General features: G+C 44.2%; 2 protein-coding genes across 6 annotated transcripts in view; one reads left to right on the forward strand and one right to left on the reverse strand.

Moving 5' to 3' along the window:
• The window catches only part of LOC142406118 (ethanolaminephosphotransferase 1-like), a 65,089-nt gene extending 50,765 nt beyond the window's left edge, over positions 1-14,324 (reverse strand). For 2 of the 3 annotated variants that reach the window (XR_012774446.1, XM_075494606.1), the window contains exon 1: positions 4,005-4,097. Coding sequence is in view for 1 of the 3 variants with exons in the window: in XM_075494606.1 (XP_075350721.1) it covers positions 4,005-4,067 (63 nt within the window). In the remaining 2 variants the exon portion in view is untranslated. Of the gene's footprint in view, positions 1-4,004; positions 4,098-9,823; positions 10,171-14,104 lie in introns of those variants that run through there. The other variant, XM_075494607.1, reaches the window with a different exon arrangement.
• Positions 13,959-24,323, forward strand: part of SPIDR (scaffold protein involved in DNA repair) — a 207,934-nt gene continuing 197,569 nt past the window's right edge. For all 3 annotated transcript variants that reach the window (XR_012774445.1, XM_075494604.1, XM_075494605.1), the window contains exons 1-3: positions 13,959-14,100; positions 22,583-22,738; positions 23,798-23,876. Coding sequence is in view for 2 of the 3 variants with exons in the window: in XM_075494604.1 (XP_075350719.1) it covers positions 14,086-14,100; positions 22,583-22,738; positions 23,798-23,876 (250 nt within the window). In the remaining variant the exon portion in view is untranslated. The remainder of the gene's footprint in view (positions 14,101-22,582; positions 22,739-23,797; positions 23,877-24,323) is intronic.

Consider the following 24,323-nt stretch of genomic DNA (forward strand, 5'->3'; position numbering starts at 1 on the left):
CATTTACTGGCCCGCCCTTCCCCACACAGGGAGTTACCCTCTAAAAAATGGCTTCGAGGATAAAAACAGTGTGGACATACCAAGATGAAAATGTGGAACCTTAGACCTTAATTTTTAATGTTATCTCTGATTTTTTAAATTATATTTTCCAAGGCCTATTCTTTGAGTCAAGCCTCTACAGTTTGTCCTTACATCTCTTTTATTCTAAAAGAGGATAAGGTGTCAGATTTTTCCGGCTTGGAAAACCTCAGCTCCTACGTGCTGTAGAAAAGCTGATTCAAGGCAGATTTGCAAGGGAAATCCTAAGATCGCAGTAATGAGAAGAGGCAATGGCAACAAGAGCTCATCATGAACATTATTGCATTCTGGTGACAAGAGGAGGATAAAAGTAAAGAATCAAATTCTGCTTTTATTTGTACTGATCACCTAGCTGTGGATAAAAGTAAAGAACGAAATCCTGCTTTTATTTGTACTCATCAGCTGGCTGTCTCAGAACTGCTTGTTTCCAACAGAAACCCAAAGAGGCAGAAAAAGGCAGCTGTGTAATTCCATGGGTGCTCCTCTAGAACTGCAAAATACTGATAACATAAATATAAAAGTTGGAACAACATGACACGAGTGCTACAATTGCAGTTGGTTGTAGCATTTTGGCTGTGTCACTCCAGATCCTAGGGAAGAGCACAAAATCCAAGTATCAGCTTATTCTGCTCTACAGTTGCAGCGAATCACCCGAGCATGCAACTGTCCTGAAATCAGTACCTGCCCATCTGCCCCACGGGCAAGACGATGGCAAAATTATCACAGCAGCAATACCCAGGGTTGGGTCTGAACTGTCTCATCAACATGTCTCCACCTGTTCTCTGTACGCTTTGGGGCAGAAAAAGGAAAACTGAATCTCTGATTCCCCATTAACATGCAGAACGAATGGGAATAGATTTGTAAAGTGAAATAGCTAGCCCTAAGGATCCGATGTTCATGCTATAAGGATTTCAGAAGGTTTTACACTGAACTGGTTCCAGTATGATACCATGGACTGAATGTATTGGGTGTACTTGTGTGTTCCTAGTACATCTGGTTTAGGTTCATTCGAAGGGAATGAACCTAAATTTTGTGTGCTCTGGGGTCACTCTGTGATGTAAACCAAAGCTTGCTAACTGGGGAAAACTCGCTTCAAAACCGTAATATACATGGGCCTGACGATGCTAAAGAGTGCTGAAGTCTTTGCATTCATTAGGCCTGCCATCCCCTTTGCAAAGAACTGCACTGGTTTTGTTGCCAAGGCCCTCCTCCAACTGCGAACAGGAGACAGACAGTGGCCGAGACATACAATTGCAGCATTCATGGCAGAGAAATGAGTTCAGCTGTGTGAAAATTTTTTAAATTGAACAGTATTTTTTTCAGGCCAAATTTACCTTTATGAAACGGAGTTGATTACACAAATTATTCTTTTAAGTTGTGTTATGATCAGCTCCCGGATCAGCTCAGCAGATAAATTGTGCAAAGTGCGGAGCATATTAAGCCACTGATACTAGTGCAAACACAACACTGCAATGTGATGCACAATGGAGAGATGGATGCCTCTACCTAGTCTCCTAGGCAAGCTTCAGATCTGCAAGCAATACATTGTTTTAGCTGAATATTGAAAGTGTGCTAATAAATCCTTCCACAGATTATCTAGCTTTTCACAGGGCCAACCAGTGTATCCCTCCACTGTACTCTAGAGCTGGATCCACCAGGAAAAACACTACAGAGATAGCCAGGTGGTTGTAAAAAGAGGTAACTCATGTCTGCTGGGCACAGGAATCTGAGTTTAGTGCCAGTTCTGTTGACTTGGCAGCAAAGGCGGCAGCAATCTCCTCAGCGGGGCTGGGAAGCTGGAGGAGCAGGATGAGGTGAGGCCCTAGGCTGAAGGGGAGAAGGGAGGAGGTGGCAGCCAGAGGGCCATAAGAGGTTGAAGAGCATGTCTCTGGCCTGGGAGGTGGTGAGAACAAAGCTGTGGTTGTGGTAGCAGCCCTGGGCACGTGAGGGTGAGGCGAGGGGGTGGCGAGGAGATCGTGGCAGTGATTAGCGTCTCCTTGCCTCTCCTTGCTGCACTCCTTTGTCGGTTTTGGACGACTTTAACCCATTGTGAGCAGCACTTCAGCAATGGGCAGACCTGCCATCACCTGCCATGTCCTCCTGCGACCTGGAGCACCAGGAAGATGGTGCAGATACCCCACCAGCTCAGCAGCACTGACCTCATGCAGCTGTATTTCTCTGGGTGTAACCCATGTCATTTGGATTTATTTATTTATTTATTTCCAGGGTGTCCCAGTCCCCAGTCACCTTGGATAACAGAGAACTGCCTATTTGATTTCACCTTTCTAAAACCTGCACTTCCCATAGTGTTCCAGAACATAGTTGAACAGATACTTCTCAAGTGTGTTGGCCGATTCCTAGGTTTAAAAAAACTACCTAACATATTTTCTGGCCTTTGCAATGCTCCCAAGAAACCAAAGTAGTTTTAATATACTCAACTGAAATGTTTCGATATGTGATTCTGCCTTTTGGTTTTGATTGGATTGGATTCAATCATTTGCCCTGTAATTCATAAGTAGTACACAATGTTTACAAGTTTTAAAAAAATCTTATTTTGATTCTTCCCCATCTGCATTTGTTTGCAGCTACTTTCATTCAAGTGATAAGGAAGAATGTAATACAAGTGTTCCTTGTATTTCTACTACAAACTCAAATATTTTAGGAAAGTTACTCAAATAATAATGTCTGTTTATGCTAAAAATAGCTTTTTATTTTTCCTCTGGTGATCTCAGTCAAGACTGCGGCTCCACTGTTCAAGCACAGACCTGTGCAACTTACGCCCAGCGGCCAGATGCAGCCTGCAGCGTGTTTTATCCCACTCACGCTGGAGAGGCACAAACAGGTTGGTACATTTTAACAAGCTGCTGTGCATAACAAGTTCCTGCTAAGTGACCTGGAGGAGGATCTTGAAACCACAGTTACTCCACCATCATCCACCCTGCAGTGAGAAGGCAGAAATCCTGGCCCCGGGAAGGGAAAGGCTTGGTAGGAGCCGGGGGAAGCTGAGCATCCTGGTCGGAGGCCAGGCTGGGAAGGTGTGTGGTAAAAGCAAGAAGGCAAGAAGCGCGGGGTAGGGGCTGCTTTGGGAAACTGAACATAAAATAAGAGGCTGGGTGTTGTGCTGGTGGAAGCTGGCGTGTCCCCCATGCTTGTAAGAGGGAGAGGGGTGAGGGTGGTGCAAACAGGGTGGCGTGGCCTGTCTCAGACACCTGCCCCTCAACTAAAGCAAATTTGGATAATCACTTGCAACACAGCTGCAACGTCCTGGGAACAAAACCCAGGTATCTCATATGGCTGCAACATAATGTTGGTAAATCAAAATATTTAATGATCCACCCATTCATTTGAATTCTGCAGGCCTGTTATTTGCAAACATGAGGTTTAGTTCAAATTATTTAATGTAAGCTTTTTTCCTGGCTTTCTTATTTACTCCTCAAAGCATTCCTGTGTATGACGAATTTGCACAGAGCCAGGCAAGCAGCACCAGTGCACGCTTTCTTACCGAAATACTGAATTACACCCAGCCTACGTTTCTGTAAAACGTGGGGGGCTTTTGAAGATGTTGCTACTCACTTAAAACCCAGTTAACTTTGTTTCCACCGAGACCTGCCACTTCGTAAACACCCAGTTCCCGTCCTCATACTGGCTTCACCTGAGCAAGACCCCGGCCAGGTGGAGGACACGCCGCCCGCGGGTCGCGCTGCCCGGGCGGGCACGGGTGGGACGCTCCAGGGACGGAGGGATGGCCGAGCGGCCGGGGCCGCAGGCAGGGCAGAGCCGGGCGCTCAGCCGCGGCAGAGCGGAGCCAACGGCGCCCGGAGCCCTCAGAAGCCCAGACACGCCAAACCGGCAGGACCAGCCGCAGCAGGGGCCGCCGTGCCCAGGCTGCCCCCCGCCCGCCCCGACCCCCCGGGTCTGGCCGCTACCTTGTACTGGCGGAAGCCGTCCAGCTGCCGGCCGCTGACATACCGGTACCACCACCGCCACATCGCGCCGCGCCGCGCCGGGAGGGAGAGAAGGAGGGAGGCGCCGGGGCCGGGGCCAGGGGCGGGCGGAGGGCGGCTCCCCGGCCGCGCCCCTCGGGCTGGGGCCTGCCCCCCGCTGCCGGGCACCCGGGCACCGGGCACCGCGCCCTTCGGGCTGGGGCCTGCCCCCGCTGCCGGGCACTCGCGTCCCGGCGCGGCGGGGGTGCGTGGGGCCGGGGGTGCCCCGCGGGGCCGGGTGCCCGCCGGCGGTGGCCTCCCCCCGGGCGTCTCCCGCCCGCCCGCGCCCGTGGGACCAGGCGTTTCCCCGTGGGAAAACGTACGTTCCCCCAGTACGTTCCTCCGGCCTCGGTGCCAGCCGCAGCGTCTTCTATAAACCTTTAATTTCCTCATGGTGCTCGGTACCGGGGACAGTCTGCGGCAGCCTGCCGTCGTCCCAGCGAGCCGTAATCCAAGGAACGTTGCAGTATCAGGCCCCGAAACTATCTTTCTGGTTAAAGGTGTATTAAAGATGCCGTGTTTATAGTATGCGCAAAGATGTGCCTGTGAAGACAGTCTACAAAACAACGTTATTTAAGTAATGTGTTTTAGAAACAGGTGATGCTGAGGATTAAAGATTTTATTGGCGTTTCTTTCCAGCAATAATCTGCCTCTTGCATCTCTTCATTAAAACACCTGCACCGGAGCCCTTCATACCACATCAGCCTGCAGTACGTTCTGCACCTTCTGTTGCAGAGGCGCTGGTGTAGGCAAAGGGAAGCGAGGCACTGGTGTAGGCAAAAGGCTGGAAAACATCAGGAGTAATGTTTCAGCTGCAAATGCATTTAAGCATGTGGCATGACACCTTGTGTTACCTTTGCAGTACACTATTAGAGGGAGAGTTGAAATCGTACATGTCGGGGGCTGAGGTCTTATTGACCAAATGGAATCTATCCAGAAAGGAAACAAATTAAAATCCATTACTCGCACCCCGCAAGCTCTTCCAGGCACCTAATGCATTCTGAGAGCCAGTGGTATTTTACAAACCGTGCAGGTTTGATGGGAATTATATACAAGTTAAAATCACTAAGTGCAAACTGTATACAATGGTTCTTGTTCTCTATTATTAATTACACATTAATCACTTGAGATATGCTTACACCTATATTCTGCTTCCAGCAGCGGCAGCATCTGAACTTCTGCTCTTGAAAACAACCCAGAACTGTAGCACTTGGCTTCAGGTTACTGAGTTGTCGTGGTTTAGCCCCAGACAGCAACTAAGCACCACACAGCCGCTTGCTCACTCCCCCGCGGTGGGATGGGGAAGAGAATCGGAAGAGTAAAAGTGAGAACACTCGTGGGTTGAGATAAAGACAGTTTAACAGGTAAAGCAAAAGCCGCGCGCGGGAGCAAAGCGAAGCAAGGAATTCATTCACTCCTTCCCATGGGCAGGCAGGTGTTCAGCCATCTCCAGGAAAGCAGGGCTCCATCACGCATAATGGTGACTTGGGAAGACAAACACCATCACTCCGAATGTCCCCCCCTTCCTTCTTCTTCCCCCAGCTTTATATACTGAGCATGACGTCATATGGTATGGAATAGCCCTTTGGTCAGTTTGGATCAACAATCCTGGCTGTGTCCCCTCCCAGCTTCTCGGGCACCTGGCAGAGCATGGGGAGCTGAAAAAAAAGTCCTTGACCAGTGTAAATACCGCTTAGGAACAGCCAAAACATCAGCGTGTTATCAATATTATTCTCATACTAAAACCCAAAACACAGCACTACACCAGGCACTAGGAAGGAAATCAACTCTATCCCAGCCGAAACCAGGACATGAGTTAAAGCTCGATTCCAGTTAGGAAAGCTAAAGTACTTGGAGGTCATATTTTTCAGGAGCCAACTCTAATTTTAATCAGTGTTCATACCCTGGATTTTGATTTGGGATCCCCTTCACCTCTCATTGTTACTATCGTGCTCTTAAATTGTATTATGCTATTGAATTAATCTACAAGGTTTTCTAAGAAAAGACTCGTGACTACTACTGTACTCAGCGCAATTTTTTTATGCAAGTAAGTGACTAAAACTGACCAACCATTTTATAGTTATCACTTTCATTTCTTAACTCCAACACTCATAAGCCTCAAACACAAAAGTAGAAATTTGGCTGCAGAACTATTAGCAGTGTGATGGACAGTGGTAGAAAAGGTGCTTGCTTTTCTGAAAGCTAGAAGGTCGCAGAGTATATTTTCTCTTTGCAGGCCTCTAAATTTATGTTGAAAGAAGATGTGCTGTCACGAAGCTATAGGTATAGAAGATATATAGATACAGCAGGTATAGAAGATGAGTTTTATTTCCTGTTCTTCTCTCAAAACTGTCTTGGTCATAAATGAAACACTTTTTAAAAAAAACTGTCATAAATAGTCTGCTAAACAGAGAATGTAAAAGACTGCCTACATGTAAAAATGCAATTTCATGGGTTCGTACCTCAGCATGTTCTGTGTCTGCTAATGAGCACATCAAAGGAGGCAGCATTAGATAAGCTATACTGAAGAGAGGGAAACACACTGGTGACTGGGTATAGAACGTCACAGAGCAAGCTATGACACAAGTAACGCAATGTTTGAGAGTACTGTGGAAATTATACTGACATGTGCTAGCCTTTGATTTAAGAAACTTCCTTGGTTTAGGCATCATGACTCATACGAATGGTTGGCCCTTAAGACCAAGCAGGCAGGCTTGCCAAGCCCAGGTGCAAGCAAAACCCACAGCCACGTGGTTTACTGCTACACCTGATGTTCTCACTGTTTCCATGTGTACCCATGTTTAGAGGTTATTCTACGGTTATATTTTTCAATCTGAGATGTTTTAGAGTTCTTTTCTGGACAACTGTTTGAGCTGTGATCCAGGCTGTCTGTCCTACATACAGGATTGTGGGAAGAGCAGTGAAAGCCGCCTTAGTGCTGTAGCACATTCTCTTGTGTCTTTTCTGTAAAACTAATGAGTTGTAGCCTGAGTAAAGAGGAGCTCTAACTGGCATCAGCACGTGAGTATTATAACCTGAACAAACTTCCTTTTCATGAGCTTGACTGTGGATGAGACGAGCATTAAGACAAAAGCCCAAATCAGAGCACAGTTAACTTTCACTATAGAAAAAGCTTAAGTTTTTTAATGACTGTGGCTGGGTTGTTTGTGACAGTTTAGACTTTACTAAGTAAACGACCCAAACATGGCTTTCTGCAGCGCAGGGGGAAATAATTCAAGGCCAGATTTGAATCCAGTGAAATCAGCTGGGGAATTCTCAGGTCTTCAGTGCTGTTTACTAATTATGTGTAGTACTGAGTGGAAAGAAATTATTTATTATTTTGCAAGAGTGGGCACATTGTACCACTGGTACATGCAAGAAAAAGGTAAAAAGAATAGCTGTTCCACAGATACGAACAGTATTAAAAAAAAAAAACCACAAACATCAAGACAAGTTATATTCTTAATCTGTCAAAATGGTAGGCGAAGAGATGAGGGCTCAGGATGGCTTAGAATAAATCCTTGGCTTTCAGTTTGCACTCTCTCTGTTACAAGTTATATTAATAAATTAATAATGATGGAGCTTCTTGCATAGGGAAAACTGCCTAGTATGGCAACTTTGGGTTTTAATAATTTATGACAGTGTCTTGTTTATTCCCCAACTTAAAGCTGCCTGCTATGCAATAGCCTTTATCTAAGAAGGCATCTAATAGTACATTCCTGCCTACTTCAAAAAGTAAGAAAAAGCAGAGAGAAATTGTGCAGAGAGCAAACCCAAAATGACCAGCTGCCAAAGCAGCTGAAGAAGGGACTAATGTACTGGGAGGAACTGGTAAAGAGGGAGCAATGTGGGACGCCTCAGATTCCCCTGGAATGTATAACATGTCCATGTTACTGCCCCATGGACTTGGGCAGTGCTTCCCTCCCCATCACTGCATGGGCTAGCATAAATCTCTTAATATTCAGGACATCTATGCTGTGAAAGAAGAAAGCTTTTCTAAGGTGGCTAGAATCAGTTTAGAGGCTCAGTTTAAGTTTCAGGCTCTCTGTAAGCTTATCTTGGTCTGTTAACCTTGTTTATAACTCATGGCTATTTAACCCAGTATTAGTACTGAATGCTAGAAGATGATCACATCTATCCTCAAAAATTGTTGTACCAGTTCCAAAGCCAGTTGTCCCTTTGCAGTTTCCATTTGCCCATGGGCAGGTAAGCTCCATGAAGGTAGACTCCTACTGGGAGTTCACTCAAGGACCTTAAAGATGACCTCCAATTTTGTTTGAATGAGAGCTACTTTTACTACATCAACAAAAGTATTCAAAAAACAGTTTGTGGATCTCAGTATATGGCTAGAATACAGCTAACGGTTAGAAAACAAATGAAACAACTTAAGTAGTTTAACCAGATTACGGCTTGTTAGCTATTACAGGGCTTGCAAGCAATGCAAATGCAGTGAGCCACTGCTGCGTACCCCAGTCCTCTCTCTGCCTTCGTTCTAGAGCATGCCTGGTGCACTGCGCCTTGTGCAGGGGAAACGGCCACCAACGTCAGTGGGCACGTGTCAGTGAGACATGTAGGATTCTGCAGATACGTGACATATGGCCTGGCCATAGCGGCAGGTCTGGTCCCCACAGTCTGTATTTAGAGTCTTTGTGATGCTGGAATTAGTTACCAAGCCATGGATATTATGGTGTGGAGAATCATGCAGCTGAGGGACGAGGGGTGCTGAGTATTGTAGGGTACCGGTTGTGCTGGATACGTCTGGGTGCCACCCTACAGCAAGGGGACAGGTGATTCTGCGCAGGTACAGGCTCCCGTGTTCCCAGCAGATGTGGTCTGTATGGGGATTCTCATGATGCCTATCCATTTCCTACCTGGAAAGGAAAAGTAATTTGTTCTGAAAAGAATACGTGTCAAAATAGAGTGAGCAGAAGCTGTTGCCGTGCGCAACTGCAGCAAGTGTTTCTGCACCGATGCATGGTAACTTGCCCCTTAGCAAGGCAGCTCTTCCCAGTTCTGGCCTGTTCATAGCACCAAACAGACCGTACAACCTTACTCTCAGAGTAAAGCAGGCTCATAAAGTAAGCATCATGTGTGAAGGGAAATGTTTAAAGAAGATGGAAGGAGTAACAGGAAAAAAGTAGGGTCTTACCTTGGGGAAATGTAGGTCCTGGCAGGGCTGTACCTTTTGGTTCTTAGCTGCTTTATGGCAAATTTTGGAATTTGAAGGTAGCCACTGCTGAGATTAACCCATGGGACTGATCGTCACAGAGGACCCTTTAAACAGACAGCTTAATCCTTGTTTCTTCTGCTGCAGATCACAGCTCCTCAGAGGTTTGCTCTGTATTGTCATGGTGATGAAAGAAAAAGTCTTAAACAAAATATCACATAAGTGTCACTAGTCAATATACTATACAAGTAAATAAAACAGGCTTGAATCCATTCTCAGGCTCTGAGGGCAAGTGGCATGGTACATCTTGTGACCATATAATTAAACTCTCTTCTTCCAAGTCAGGGCAGCCTCATCCATACTGCCTACTGAAAACAAGTCCTGGCTTGCGCCATCTCCTAAACAGTGCCAGGGGCACTGCTTGGGAATACGTCAGCTGGCAGGGCCTGATGCAGGCCAGGGAGCCTGCTGACAACTCAGCAGCAAGGACGATTACAGGGCAGTACTCAAGCCTCTGCTCTGGCCCCCTCCAGTTTGCTAGTGGGAAAGCCTGCTGAGCGCTGGCCCCAGCTGTCCACACCACTTACATGTTTACCTGCTTCCCAGCTCTGCTTTGGATAATTCCGGCTCCCTTCAGGCTGCTGTGGAGCAGCTAGCCTCGAACAGTATGGATGTACGCGAATCCATGCCAATCAACCTTCTTTCCCTCAGCAGTATAGATATGCTGGGCTTATGTGATGCTTAAGATGAACTTTTCAAACTGAAAAGACCCTCTTGACTGTAGATGGTCAGCAGACCCCATCCACTTTTCAACATATTCTTCTTCCTTGGGCATGGCATTACTTAAGGTTTTTCAGGAACAGTCTTTGTAAAGTCTTCAACACAAGGGTACACCATAGTCATGATAAAACCAATTATGCTAAAGTAGTATTAACGCTGGACCTAAAAAAGGAAATTCAGTTTCTGAAGTTACTAAAATATATAAAGTGCAGTGTTATCAGTATCTCAGTAATTTAAAAATCTTGTTGAATTAAACTAACAGGAAGAATTTTGGTGGGAATAAACTGGTCTAATGATTGAAATTTAAAAGTGCCACTTTTTTCCAGCTCTGATTATGTGCCTGCATTTTTTTTTACCAGTTAGAGCCAAAACAGAGTACTTAGATGAGAGATGTTCAGTTTCAGCTTCAGCTTGGAAAATCTTAGTTTATTTGAGTTTATCTCGTTAAACTACAGAGACATCTTATAAAAAGTAGGCAAATATGCTTCCCAAACGTTACCATCTGTCAGAAAGTTATGTACTCATATTTCTTTTATAGCACTGAACACAAAGAAATAGCAGGAGAAGACATAAAAATGTCAGCCATCGTAAGATGCCATAGGCAGCGCTTGGTGGTGGGATGCTGAGACAACCGGGCTCGGGCCCAGCGCGCAGCCACCCTGCGCCGGTCGGCAGCTGGGAAGCCCCTGAGGCTGGAGCCCCTCGTGGCTTTACGGCCAGGGGCAAAAGCTGGTAAAAAGATGCTTCCTGGGTATGTTGATTCACTTAAAACCTATTTTTGCTTTTGATTCTTAAACGATTGGCTATTAATTTTTAATTTGCATGAATGTAAGAACTTGACTCCATTTGCTTCACTAAAATCTGGCATCCCCTGAGGGTTTTTTTTCCTTTTTTTCCACAAGTCTACAGCTTGCCTCGTCATAGCCATGCATCGTACTATGAAATGGTACCGTTTAATTTATAGCGGAACTGGCACTGCAGCTGTGGGATTAAAAAGTCTGAAGTGTTTCATGTTGTTTCCTAGGAAACCTTAGAAAGCCGGGAATCATCAAATTGTAACACAGTCTGCTGAAGAAAATGTTATTTTGGATCTAGACGGGGAATCTGCCCGTGATCTAGCCTAGGCTTTGGGATCACCTCTTTGCCTGATAGATTCATAAAAATCCAGCTGACCCTGAAAGACAGACTCTAAAATATTTAATGAGTTTTTCCTCATCTATCTCATCCCAATTAAGTGGCTGGGTTGTTTGTGACTTTTAAAACTTTACTAAGGAAATGACTCAAACTAAACTCCTTTCTCTTCGTTTGAATTTGACATTGTCTGTACCAGGCTTTATACACTGGAAAGCTTTTAGAGCTATAACTTAACACTCCATAAGAGGAAATGAATCCATAAACCCATGTTAGAATGAAGGACAGGTACATTCAAACAATATAAACAAGTTCTCCAAAATTCAATAATTTAAGCCTCCTTATCTTTTGATTCATTTGTATGAAATACATTTTGTTTCTTTGAGAGAGAATTTCTTTCTACATGTGGATTGAAGAACACTGATGCAATCAACAGCACCACTGACAAATAAATGCGCTTTTTTCTGGACTTCACTAAGGAAATCCAGTTTTATTGTTAACAGGAATTTTATATTTTTCATAGAATTTTTGTGCAATAAAAATACAAAAAGTATAAAATTTCTTAATGTTCCCTGAGCAGCAGCAACTTTAGTCTTGAGCACAAACGCAGTCAATTAGTATATCAAATGGCATACTCAAACTATTATTTAAGCCTGCAAGAACACAGATATGCTTGCATATGTACATGAAAAAAAAGTTATTCAAAAATTATATAGCCAACTGCATGAATTATGACTTCCAAAAGTATAATGCACAGAAATTTTTAACACACTTGAAGAATAATGTACTGGTATTATGAAACTTAAGCTTTTGTGAAGAAGCTCGGCACCTATTATTCTTTCTCCACAGAAACATTATTTTAAAAAACAATCACAGCTCTATTTTAATTCCTAATATATAGGGTTGTTTTCTGACCCATTTCCTCTATTTCCGTGTCATTTCAGTACTTCTTTGTCAAGTACATGAAAACAAATGAAGGAATCTCTGGATTGGGTCACCTTCTTGGGAGTCTATAGAAGTAAGTTCCTCCCAGGTGTCAGCATCTTGGAATCCTCGGAAGAAGTTTATGTATAGAAAAAAATAATACAGACTCGCTAAGCAGACCAGACTTCCGTGGTCCACGTATTTCTCTATGACAGCTCTAACACAGATCATCTAACTGAATACTGCAATAACATACTTCTTCAAATATCAAAGAGAACCACTTTGATGATACATAATAGAATTAATTTGTCAGTCTGGTAATTTCAGAAGAAACACTGCAAATTTTTGGAAGGATGAGAACACAGTGCTTTTATATCTGTTTTGAACATAACAGTCAAAGGCAGTATGGGGTTTGGATGATGGTGTTTCTGGCTCTCCACTCTTTGCAAACCCCACTTTTAATTAGTGGCAGTTTTATAAAGGGAATGTAAGACGGGTATTGGCCACAGGGTGCCTTGGAAAAAATACAAACTGTCAACTATAGACATAGATATATGTAAATAGGGTTTAATAATAAGAAGTGCAGTCATAGAGTATCTTCTATCAAAATTTAAGTGTTTTACAAATTCTAATTAAGCTACGAGATACAAAGTACAATTATCTTGTTTTACAAAGATTATTATTCTGTTTCTTAACAGTAGCACCGACAGCCTAAGTGACCTTCTCAAGAACATACAAAAAGCAATAAAAAAATAACCTAACTGTCCCTTTCCTGCCAGTGTTTCCACTTGTATCAGAAAAACATTTTAAAAGGTCATCAGCCTTTTTTCCTTTAGTTGCCATTATAGTTTTCTGGAAGAGAACGTCAGTTCAAAGCATGTGCAATTCCAAGTCCCTACATCTTGGCACTGACATTACCCTTTTTGCCTGTAAATTTATCTGCTTGTTTGTTGTTAGTTTAGGGAGTTAAAAACCTCATGTTAATGGCTTAGCAGCAAACATATTTTTCATAAAGTGTCTCGTGTTTAGATATTACTTGCTTGGTATCCAGCCAGAGTTTAGATCCCAGTGCTTTGTTTATTTCCTTGTGGTGTTAAACAGCACCATTCTTTCGAGATTGACTTCTGAGCGAACTCGGGTATCACGAAGGATGCAGAGGCAAAACACAGGCTGGAGAACTTCTCCTTCCACAACAAACACAGTTCAGACATGGCTCTCCACGCCGCCCCCTTAGAAATCAGGGCTGCCAACTCAGGCAGCGCCAGGGCAAGGGCGAAGAGGACCCAGGCCGCAGCCGCCTCGCTCCCAGCCAGGCCGCAGGGGCAGCTCGGCGGGGGAAGGGGCCGCAGGCCAAACCCGCCCAGGCCGGAGGGACGCGGTGCCGGCAATGGCGTTTCCCGCCGAGAAAACCTCGGCGGCTCCCGGTGCCTGCCCCGCCGCCCGGCCGAGCCGAGCGGCGCCCCTCCACGGCCGGGGCTCCTCCGGCGCCCCGGCAGGGCCGGTAGGTGGACGCGCGCGGAGCCCGTTAACGCCTCCTTTACAACCGCGGCGCTGTGAGGGGGGCCAGCCCGACGCTGGGGCAGGGGTGCCGCAGCCTGCGCCTCGGGGCCGCGCGGGGAAGGAGGGATGAGAGGGGAGCGGCCGGGGCCCCGCGGGGAAGGAGGGATGGAAGGATGGAGGGGAGCGGCCGGGGCCCCGCGGGGAAGGAGGGATGGAAGGATGGAGGGGAGCGGCCGGGGCCCCGCGGGGAAGGAGGGATGGAAGGATGGAGGGGAGCGGCCGAGCCCCGCACCAGGGCAGCAGCGGCGGCGGGGGAACGAGGGAGAAAGGAGCCCGCGCTCCGCCGCGCCCGCCCAATCAGGAGCCGCTGGAAAGGGCGGGGGTGTGGCCGCCGGCTCGCGCGAAGGGCGAGTCCCGCCTTCCCGCGCGGGAAGCGGGCTGGGGGGGGGGTTCCACCTTTGCCCCTCCCCCTAGGGCTCCCCCGCCACGTGACACAGGACGTGGCTGCCGTGTCAGGGGGCGATGCCCAGTAGGAAGGTACCTGCGTGCGCGCGGGAGGGGAGGGGGCTCCGGCGGGTCAGGTCGGGCGCGGGCGGCCGAGGCGGGCAACCGCCGCCCCGGCCTTCCCTCAGGGCCGAGCCGCGGCCCCGCCGGCGGCACTCCTTGCGTCCTTCGCGGCGGCCTCCCGTGCGCCCCGCCGGCCACCCGCCGCGGCTCGCTGCCCTGGTGCGGGGGGTGGGTGGTGGTGGCGGCGGCGGCGGAGGAGGAGGAGCAGCAGCCCCGCTGCCCCCTCAGACAGGAACCCGAGCCCGCCGCTCGGGCTGGCGCCTCCCCCCGCCCGAGCCCGGGAGGCGGTGTCAGAAAGACACCCAGCCGGCTCCCCGGGGGAGGGTGGTCCCGGCGCCGGTGATGTTCCGTTCGCCCTGACCAGGCAAGCGGTGGCTGGGGCCCGCCGAGCTCAGCCTGCGAATGTCTCCCGGGAAGCGGCCCGGCGGCGTCCGTTGCTGGGCTCGGCCCGCGCCTCGGGCCCCGCGGGCTGCGGGAGAAGGGGGCCCAGCTGCGGCTTGTGCTAGGGCAAGACTTGTGTATTGGCAGCCGGCCGCGCTGGAGCGGGGGGGGCGGGAACACGGGTCCTTCACCTCCTTCGTCGTGTTCTCCATTGCGCTACACTGACCTTTTCTTCATCGTTACACAGTGGAAGCGCAGCTGTAGTGAGGGGAAAGTGTAATTCAGCCTTTTTCATTAGATGACAGTCAGGGAAAAAGTGCAGGGGAAGTAAAACTATGAGAGGAAAAGGAAAAGAGGCTTAATCAAAATTGCCAGTCTTAATACTCTTTCGAGTAGCTTAGCTTCTTTGGGCATGAGTGGGAGTAGAGGGAGGAGAAGCGCCCCGTGCTTTTTTTCGGTCTCCTTACTTTGGTAGTTTGCTTGGTGCATTTGATGATACTTGCGGGATAGTAAGTAGGATGCTGTCTCTGATTTGCAGAGCTTATGCTAATATTGAGGTACTGCTGAAAGACAGACTACAAGTGTCATTGCTTGCTATATAAATACAAATAGAGTTCAAATGATGGATCAGGGAAGTGATTGTGCCCCTGTACTCGGCACTGGTGAGGCCGCACCTCGAATACTGTGTTCAGTTTTGGGCCCCCCACTACAAGAGGGATATTGAGGTACTGGAGCGCGTACAGAGAAGGGCAACGAAGCTGGTGAAGGGTCTGGAGCAGAAGTCTTATGAGGAGCGGCTGAGGGAGCTGGGACTGTTTAGCCTGGAGAAAAGGAGGCTGAGGGGAGACCTCATCGCTCTCTACAACTACCTGAAAGGAGGTTGTAGAGAGGTGGGGGTCGGTCTCTTCTCCCAGGTAACAAGTGATAGGACAAGAGGAAATGGCCTCAAGTTGCGCCAGGGGAGGTTTAGACTGGATATTAGGAAATTTTTCTTCACCGAGAGGGTTATCAAGCATTGGAACAGACTGCCCAGGGAAGTGGTTGAGTCGCCATCCCTGGAGGTATTTAAAAGACGTTTGGATGAGGTACTTAGAGACATGGTGTAGTGATGGTTTTTGGCAGTGTTAGGTTTATGGTTGGACTCGATGATCTTAAAGGTCTTTTCCAACCTATATGATTCTGTGATTCTGTGATCTGGGTTCTAAAGCATTTCATTTTCCATTTAGCATATGGATAAAATGGTGTGAATATTCTACACCAATTTTTAAATATAACCACATTTTAAATCAATTCTTATGGAAGAAAATGTCAACAACAACCTTAAAATAACCTACTACATTTAAATTGCCTTGTAATACTGACTATACACATTTTCTTCTAAAAGTTTTGAAGTTCTTGACTAGTGAAAAACTGCACACTTCAACTGCCAAGGTTTAACCCGCTCTTGTTGCAATGTGATGACAGCTTTTGACAATAGTAGTTTCTTTTGCAGACAAAGATAATGTTCATCATTACTATATCAATGGAAACTATACTGGTCAAGTGAAAAGACAGCAGTCCGCTTTACTTGCTGACTATGCTATGAATTAAACTAGTTTAAAAAACAAACCAACCTGACACGTAACAAAAAGGTATGATACTGTTATTGTATTCTAAACATTTTGGATAATTTAATCTTGTGAAAGCTTTTCTAAAATAATTCTGTTTTAACCATTTTGTTAGAGTGCAGATTTCTGTCTAACTAACTGCTTGGCACCAGTTATTAATACAAAGTACATTTCAATAGTATTCTTATTCCATAAGGGGTTTTTTTTGTCTCAAAGTAAACATAATTTATACTCTTGCTTAAATAAGCATGTATAGGTTAAAAAAATCCTGACATTCAAATGGTAGTATTATATACATATATATATATATATCAGTCAATGAGAATAGCCTTTCATTAAGCGTAGTAAAAATCATGAACACAAAGGTTTTAAAACAGTGTTTTAAAAATATCGGTCTCACACATCAGTATCAATAGGAAAAGTACTTTGAGGGTTTTTTTTTCCTTCTTTCCCAAACACATGCTGACAGTGTGGAAGGAGGTATGCCAGGTCATTGTGACCGTGGTCATACAGTTTAGATTTTTTCATGAATGATTACAACTTGATGAAGTCCTTTCTCAGGATCATACGTGTTCTCGCGAAACGTCTTTGGAAAATATGCATACTGGTTTTCTTGGGAATAAAAAAAAAATCTTGGCTTGAAAAAAAATACAGGCTATGGTTTTAATTCTGCAACCTTTATTTAAATCCTCACTTGAGTGTTTAAAATGCAAAGATGTTTTAATATTAAATTAAAACTTCACTTTCTCTCCAGGCACTAAAAACAGTAATTACACTTTCAGGAGCTCAATAGCATGAATACTGAGTTTTGCTGAAAATGCGATGCCTGTTGTCAAATTCAGTTTTGTGCTATCTTAAAATTGGGCTTTTGAAGCCCACGACTCCTTCCTTTTAGTTTATGAGTACTTTTATGTGAAGTCTATGAGGACAAAGGCAAAAGATGAGGATGGCTGTTTGTCAGTGTTTGATATTTCTGTGTACTTTTATGTGATTGTTCCATTCAAAAGTGTTTTCTTAAAAAACACAAAAAGTCTCTGGAAACCAGAGCTGCGATTTTCAACACTTTATTGTTTGTTCTGCTCTGTGTTAGGGAAGAATGCAGTAACTGTATTTGAACACTTTCAAGTGATGCTTAAGTGACATGTCTAACTTCTGGATTTGCATGTCAGTAGCAGGATGACTTTATGTAGTGAAACACTTTATTATTATTTTTGCCCTTCAGCTTATGTTCCTTTTTGTGTTAGAGAAAGTGAAGTATCAAAGAAATGCCACTTACATATGAGGTAGATAATATATTGGGTCATGCTTTCCTTGGGGTTTCATTCCATGGTTTTTGGAGCAGCCCCAAGAAAGTGGGATTGCCTGGAGCATAAAGGGCTGTGCAGTGAGTAGTCTTTGAACATACTATCCCAGTGACTTCATACAGGGTGCTTCTGGTTAACTAATATTGTTACTTATTTGGCATAAATAACAATATAGATTGGTTGAGTGGAGATGTTCTAGATAGAACCATCTATTTAAAAATCAAAACCAACCCCCTGGTCCTGTGCTTTTAGTCATCTGGTGCATAATCATTGTATATATTTATTGAATTTTCAGAGAATTTGCAGGCACACCCGCACCCACGTAAGCTAACTTACCCTTTAACTAAAGGAGTAATGAGGGAAGGATTGCCTGCTGTGCCTTTTACGTGGAGGGCTTGATCCTAATTCCACTGACACCAGCAAGAGTAGTTAAATTTTTTTCACTCCCTTAGAAGAAAATGCTCCAGAGACAAAACGTGGCACTTTCGTGAACAGAGGTCAACAGACAATTTCTGCATGAGGTAGCCATCCTAGCTTTCCCTTTTTTTACTCAGTATTTCAGAGGTTGTATTTTATCTGCAGACACTCTCTGCAATCCCCAAGATTCTTTGTCTGACTCTTTGTTTTCTAATACATCTTGATTTTTATGAGTTACACCAGGTTTACATAATCTCGCTCTTTTGAGGCTGATTCAGTGATTTTTTTTTTTAATAGCAATATCTTGTTTCTAGGCACTTCACGCATAACTAATAAACTTCACAAGATATTTTTTGTGTGCCCCATTTTCATGCCAGAGGAAAAAGATGATGATTAACCTCATCACTTGAGATTAAGAGAACTCACTGTTGTCACTGCATTTCTTTGGGAACAGCATGGCCTTCGGATTAGCTTCATTATAAATATTTATTCCTGAGAGAAACAAGTTTCTTGAAGTATTAGTTTCTCTGTTGCCTTGAAGCAGGCTGGAGCGGAAGCAAAGAGCCTTTAAAACTTTCCATTTCTGCGTGCCAGCCGGAGTACTCCTGTGGCAGAGGTCCTTGGACACCAGACCTCTGTGCCAGGGTGTTGGGGAGCAGCAGCCCCGGCAGCTCCGCAGTGGAAGGGTGACGGTGTCCTCCCCAGCAAGGGCACTGTCCCACCATGCCCGAAGGCAACAAGCCTAACAGAGGCCCCGCAGGGCTGCTCCCAGCTCACTTGCACCTGCCCCTGGGCCCGTGGCCGCGCTGCCTTGCAGCTGGCCTCCTTGCTAGTGTAGTGCATTTGTAATTTGAAGCATGGCGACGCTAGCTGTGTGTGGAAAGTGCGGTCACTGTGTTTCCCTCCTATTCTTTGGGTTGTTGTCTTCGTCCAGAGGGAACCCTCTGGTGTCGTTTGTGTCCTTGAGAATTTTTATTCTGAATTGCATGTCTCATGACTTCATATCTATCTGTAACTCTTTTCTATTGCAATGTTCATATTACAGATTTTTAATGAAAATACATTTTTGTGCTTTACATTTATATTTGCACATAAACATTACTTTAAGCATGTTGAAATGATATACTTTTTACATGGCATATTTTTCTTTAAAAAAAAAGTTTGGTGTGTGTATGTATGTGTATACATGCAGCCATACATATATATGCATGCATGCATGCAGTGCTACTATGACAAACTCCCCCCTCAGTAACTGGATTGAAGCTGTAGGTCCGATTTCCAGAGTTCGCAACAGATATTTATATGGAGAGATTTAAAATGTCAAGGAGTTTGTGATGAGGGGAGTTGTCTTTAGGGTTTGTTTTTTCAATTTTTTTAAGGTGGTGTAGGATGTGGGAAATGGTGGAAAGGTATCTGCGTTAAAGGCACAGAGCTGTAAGTCACTGCTGTCAGTATCAACAATCAAGTCCTATTTCTCTTCCCTCCAAATGGTGTCTGCCAGAAATTTGTGGTCCTGAAGAACATCATACCTAGAGGGTGTATTTCTTTACTTTCTTGTTCTGGGACTTCAGGAACTGTTTTCAGTTTTTCTCAGTGACTATAGTGGCTATAAATTTCTGTGTGGTGGTAGCAGAAACTCTCAAGAGTTTCTTCTGTCTGGGGTGCAAGGCACACGGTGAGACAAAGAGGTAATTAACCAGAGCTGTCAGCAGTACCGAAGGGTTTTCAGGTTGTAGTTAAGCTGATAGAGTGTCAAGCAGCTGCTGGAGTGGTCCCACTGGTCCTTGTACCCTTTATTATGCTGCTGTGCCAGCTGGAGAAAACCAGTGCTTCTTCCCAAATAAGTTTTCTGCTGGTTTGGTTCTTTGTCACTATGTCTGCACGGAGTCTGGGAGGGCCAAATGCTTGGGAATAAGTAGGGGGAGAGGCGACTTCAGTTGTTTCTGGTTTGTCATGAGACCACCTGCACCGAGACATCCCTGTAGTGCTGCTCTGAAAACCTGAGCAGCCCTGCCCTTATCCAGGCTAGCGAAGTGGAGGATTAAATAACTCTCTTCTGTTGTTAACAGTCATTAACTGTTAAAACAGTTTTTGCCTGTTAGAGCCATGATTATCTAGTGCCTCTGAAGGAATATTCCCAGCTGTTTAAAAGTCACTCCCAGTGCCACTTCACATTGCACTCTAACAATCTAAATATAAGCATAACCATCTACACCATCTAAGCATAAAACTAGCTATTTGCTCTATTCATAGTAGCATTTTTTTAAATCTTGTCAACTGTAAGCATACCCTTTCTATATGCACCCTAACCCTTCTTACCTAGGGAGAGGGAGTTAGCGTGTAGCTTTTATCCTGCCTATTTTTGTATGGCATTCCCTTTCCAAATCTTGACAGTTGTGCACTGCTGGCCATACCTCAGCTGCCATGTTCTGCTGTTTGTTCCCTGCCTCTTATGCTGTGCTCTTTCTTTGCTCCATTGGTATTGCACAGCATAGAGAAGCAGAGGGATTCTGTCTGTCAGGGTATTTGATTGAGATATTTGTTATTCTTAAAATCATTCAAATGATTTCAAGAATAACACGGATGAGAAACTTAACAGAGTAATTCTCTAGTTCTATGTTTATTTGGCTTCCTAACAATAGAAATATATTATGAAGCCTTGTTTTATGTAACACTCTGTGTGTGTGCATTTGTGTGGCTTTTTCACTTGTTTGCAACTGTTTCTGCTTTTAATTGACCATCAAAAGGAGTGTATTGTAAACCCGTGCGCAAGTCGTAGTGCTGTTATTGGCACAGATGCACATTCTTCAAAACTGGAGTGTCCCATTTAAGAAATAAGCTTAGATGAACTGCATTTTACACTGTAAATGTTTATCTGCAAAATGTATCTTGCAAAATCATCTTGAAGCTACGAAAGGATTTGTATAAGCAAGACTTCCAGCACTGGCTAAGGTTTAAAAAAACAAAAACAAAACAACCCCCAAAATCAGAAAAGCAAACTAGAGCCATGGCATGGTTTTGAGCCTTGGTGCACTGCTGGCTGTGCTGTTAACTCTGAGCCTGGCAGAAGTCATTCACTCTGGGTGAAGGTGAAGCGAATGTCTCCAACTGGAGTGAAGCCTTGCTGTGACATTTTGCCGCAGAACCAAAAAATGGGTCTTGACATGTTTCAGTTATTAGTATTTTCCCCGTCCATGCTTTCTTCTGTGCAGGGGCAAGAGTACTTACCAAGAGGATAGCACAATGTAGAGGTTCATGCCTAAGCTTTCTGGAAATGGAGGCTTGGGCCAGCATCTTCACGGGGAGGAAAGCAGGATTTAAATTCTCTTTGTGTAATAATGTTAACCCTTCTTGTTTAAACTGCCATAGACTCCTTACTTGACATCATGTCCTCATTAAAGTGCTTTTGATTCCTTATTTAATACCACATCGGATTCAAGGTTGTACTTCTCATTTATATACCAGCGGGAGCAGTTACGGGGATAGTTTGACTTTGGTGATAATGACCTCTTGTAGTAGCTGCTTTTCAATGTAAATACCCCCAGCGGTTTTAGAAGAGGCTCTTAGCAAGGTCAGCTGCCATCAGGGGAAACTGCAAAGCCCATTTGTTTTACTTTGTCTTCTCACCATGCGACAACAGGACTGGCTGACTGGAGGGGTGAATCAAGATGCTGCTTACTGTATGCTTTTGGAAAGTACTTGTTCTATCCTTGCAAGCACTCAAGTGATCTAGAGGAAACAAATACACGTTATCAGTTAAAAAATGGGCAAAAGTTGCCAAAGGCTTTTTTTTTTTTTGCATATGTTTCTTAGTTCAGAGTATATGTTACAGTCCTGATTGCCCAGTTTGGCTGAAAATGTATGTGCTGATTAACATAACTTTGGAGTAATTTTTAAATATAGGTAGGAACTGTAGTTGCTTGAGAGAAAGTATATCAAAAGAAGACAGACATATTCAGGCAGATAATATAGGCAACATTTTGTAAGACAAGTTTCAGTAGCAGAGTGGGCTAAGATGTTTATTGTGCTTAAGACCAATTTATATGTATAAACTGGTGTAGAATCTTAAAGATAACTTTGGATGTGATAACAGGCAATTCTCTCAGCTTCAGCTATTCTCAGATGCTAAAATCTGTTGCATGAAATTAGCACTGGATGCTAATCAGCATCCTGTTTCGTGACTTACCTGATAGTCCAAATGACTTCCAGCATCCCATGTAAGGGGAATGCAACACTTCATCTACCATTTTTTAGGAAATGGTTGTGAAAACAAATGTAATTCTTAAAGCTGATAGAGTCTGGGGTTTTTTGGTTTTGGTCTTTAATGGAGAGCTGGATAGTGATTATCTAGTTTGACGTTCTTCATAACACAGAATTCAATCAGATTAAATGTGAATTTGAGGAATTATTTAGTTAAAATGTATTTTACTGAGCTGTTCCTGTTTAGGGTAATATTTTCAGCTTCACTGGGCAGCTAACAGGTATTAAAAATGTAACTTAGATCAACAGAAAGTAGTCTACTTATCAAAAATTAAATTTACCCATGACATTTGGGTGGTCTTATTATATGGTGTTGTATAAAAAATCGTTGCAAGTGTTCAAGGCTTTTTTTCCTCAGCTCATTAAAACTTGGAATTTATATTTCTAAGTATTCAGAAGAAGGGGCGGTCTAGATTAAGTAAAGTTCACTTGAAAAGGATTATGGGTACATGATGTTTTTAATGGGTTTGTTTTTCCTCATAGCGGAAGCGATTTTGGAATGCAGAATGCACACGTTTCCCAGATGAGACTCCCCTACAGCTGAAAAAATCAAATGTCAGGACATCAGTGGCTGCTACTTCGATTTCCAATGCGTGGCTTAGGTGTGGGGATGGTTTTCAGAGCACTTCAGTGCTGGAGGTAAAACACTGGCTTGCTTAACTGTGTAAGAAAGAGATGCAAACTGACAGTTAAACCAATTGCCATGCTTGACTGAATTGGTGGTGCCCTTTTTTGTGTTGTTTCCCAATTAACAGCATATTGTTATACCTGTCAAAGTAGACAAAAATGGAAAGCAAGGTTACAGAAGGCCATTGTCTTAACTTGTTAGTGTAATTTTCTGAGCATTCGTTAACATGTTACCTTCTAGATAGCACTTATCACTTGGAAAATTGCAACAATACACTGAAGGATACAAAAGTAATTTCACATTTGGGATGGAGTACTGCATTTCCTAAAAATATGGAACAAAAAGACTCTAGTTTGCATCTGAAGATTTTTTGCTAGATCTAAAGAGTATGTTTGCAATAATGAATTCACTGTAGAAAATCCTGCTTTTTGATGACCCTGCACATGTGGATCTTGGTGCAGATGCTCTTTTGGATGATACATCAAATTGTTTAATTTTTTGTGTGTGTGTTGGTCTTGTTGGTCATGAACAGAGATGTTCAGCCAGCTCTGAGCGAGAGGTGCTTTATGCTGAAAATCGTCTTCAACCAAGTTGCTTTTCTGTTTCCTCTTCTGGTACTTGTGCAATAGCTTGTGCAATAGCTTGGTACTTGTGCAATTGCACATAGCTTGTGCAATTTAGTAAAATCAGAGACAGGGCCACTGAGCGCTTCTTTCTGTAACCTTTGAATAGGGCACATCCTTTATCAAGCGTGCTCTTCCTGCCCACTTTTGACATTTTAATGCTGAAAATACTGGCTGTTGTTCTTCACAAGGGCAGATGTGATTCCTGTCATAGTCACAGTAGTATTTTCCCAAACAATAAAAATTCAGCTTTTATGTTACTGTTCTCATGCTTTATTACCTCACTCATTATATTGCAGTCTAGCAGAAGATAGAAAAACTAATTTGAAATTGTTCTACTAAGTTGTGGTGGGTGAATAACAACAGTTTTGAGTATATTACTACATGTTAAAATAGTCTTTAATGCCTTGGTGATTAAATATCTCCCTCTGTCTCTTTTTAATATAGTCTCTGAGACCTGCTGATAAGAAATCCAGGATTAAGAAGCATCTTGGTCCACTGTTAACAACTGCTGAAAGTGCAGCAGGTATAACTCTCTCATGTTAGTGTTGTCAGAAGATTGTCACTTTGTTTTGCCCTTTATCAAGGTAGAAGTTGGCTCAAAATACTGGTTGCTTTCTTCTTCTGTTATTGTAATCGGAAGCTAATTTTTCTAAGAGACACAGATGTGATGCTGTTGTGATTGGGCTCCTCTATTCACCTAGAGTGCCAGAAATATATTCTGCAAAGCTACAGGCACTTCAGCTATTGCTCTTGAACAGATGAAAGTGGCATCACTAATATTGTATATACTGCGTGTTCTAGCAGGGACAGGATATTTAAATTCTTCACATTTTTAAGAGGAGGGAATGAAAAACAACACTTAGCTGTCTAGTTAGAGGGTGAAATAATTCTCTCTTCTGCTAGAGACAGACAAGCAGGGATGAGAGTAAACATATATTTTGTGAGTATGAGCAATAGACAGAAAAACAGA

Source organism: Mycteria americana, chromosome 2 (genome assembly GCF_035582795.1).
Source record: "Mycteria americana isolate JAX WOST 10 ecotype Jacksonville Zoo and Gardens chromosome 2, USCA_MyAme_1.0, whole genome shotgun sequence".
Taxonomy (NCBI): Eukaryota; Metazoa; Chordata; class Aves; order Ciconiiformes; family Ciconiidae; genus Mycteria; species Mycteria americana.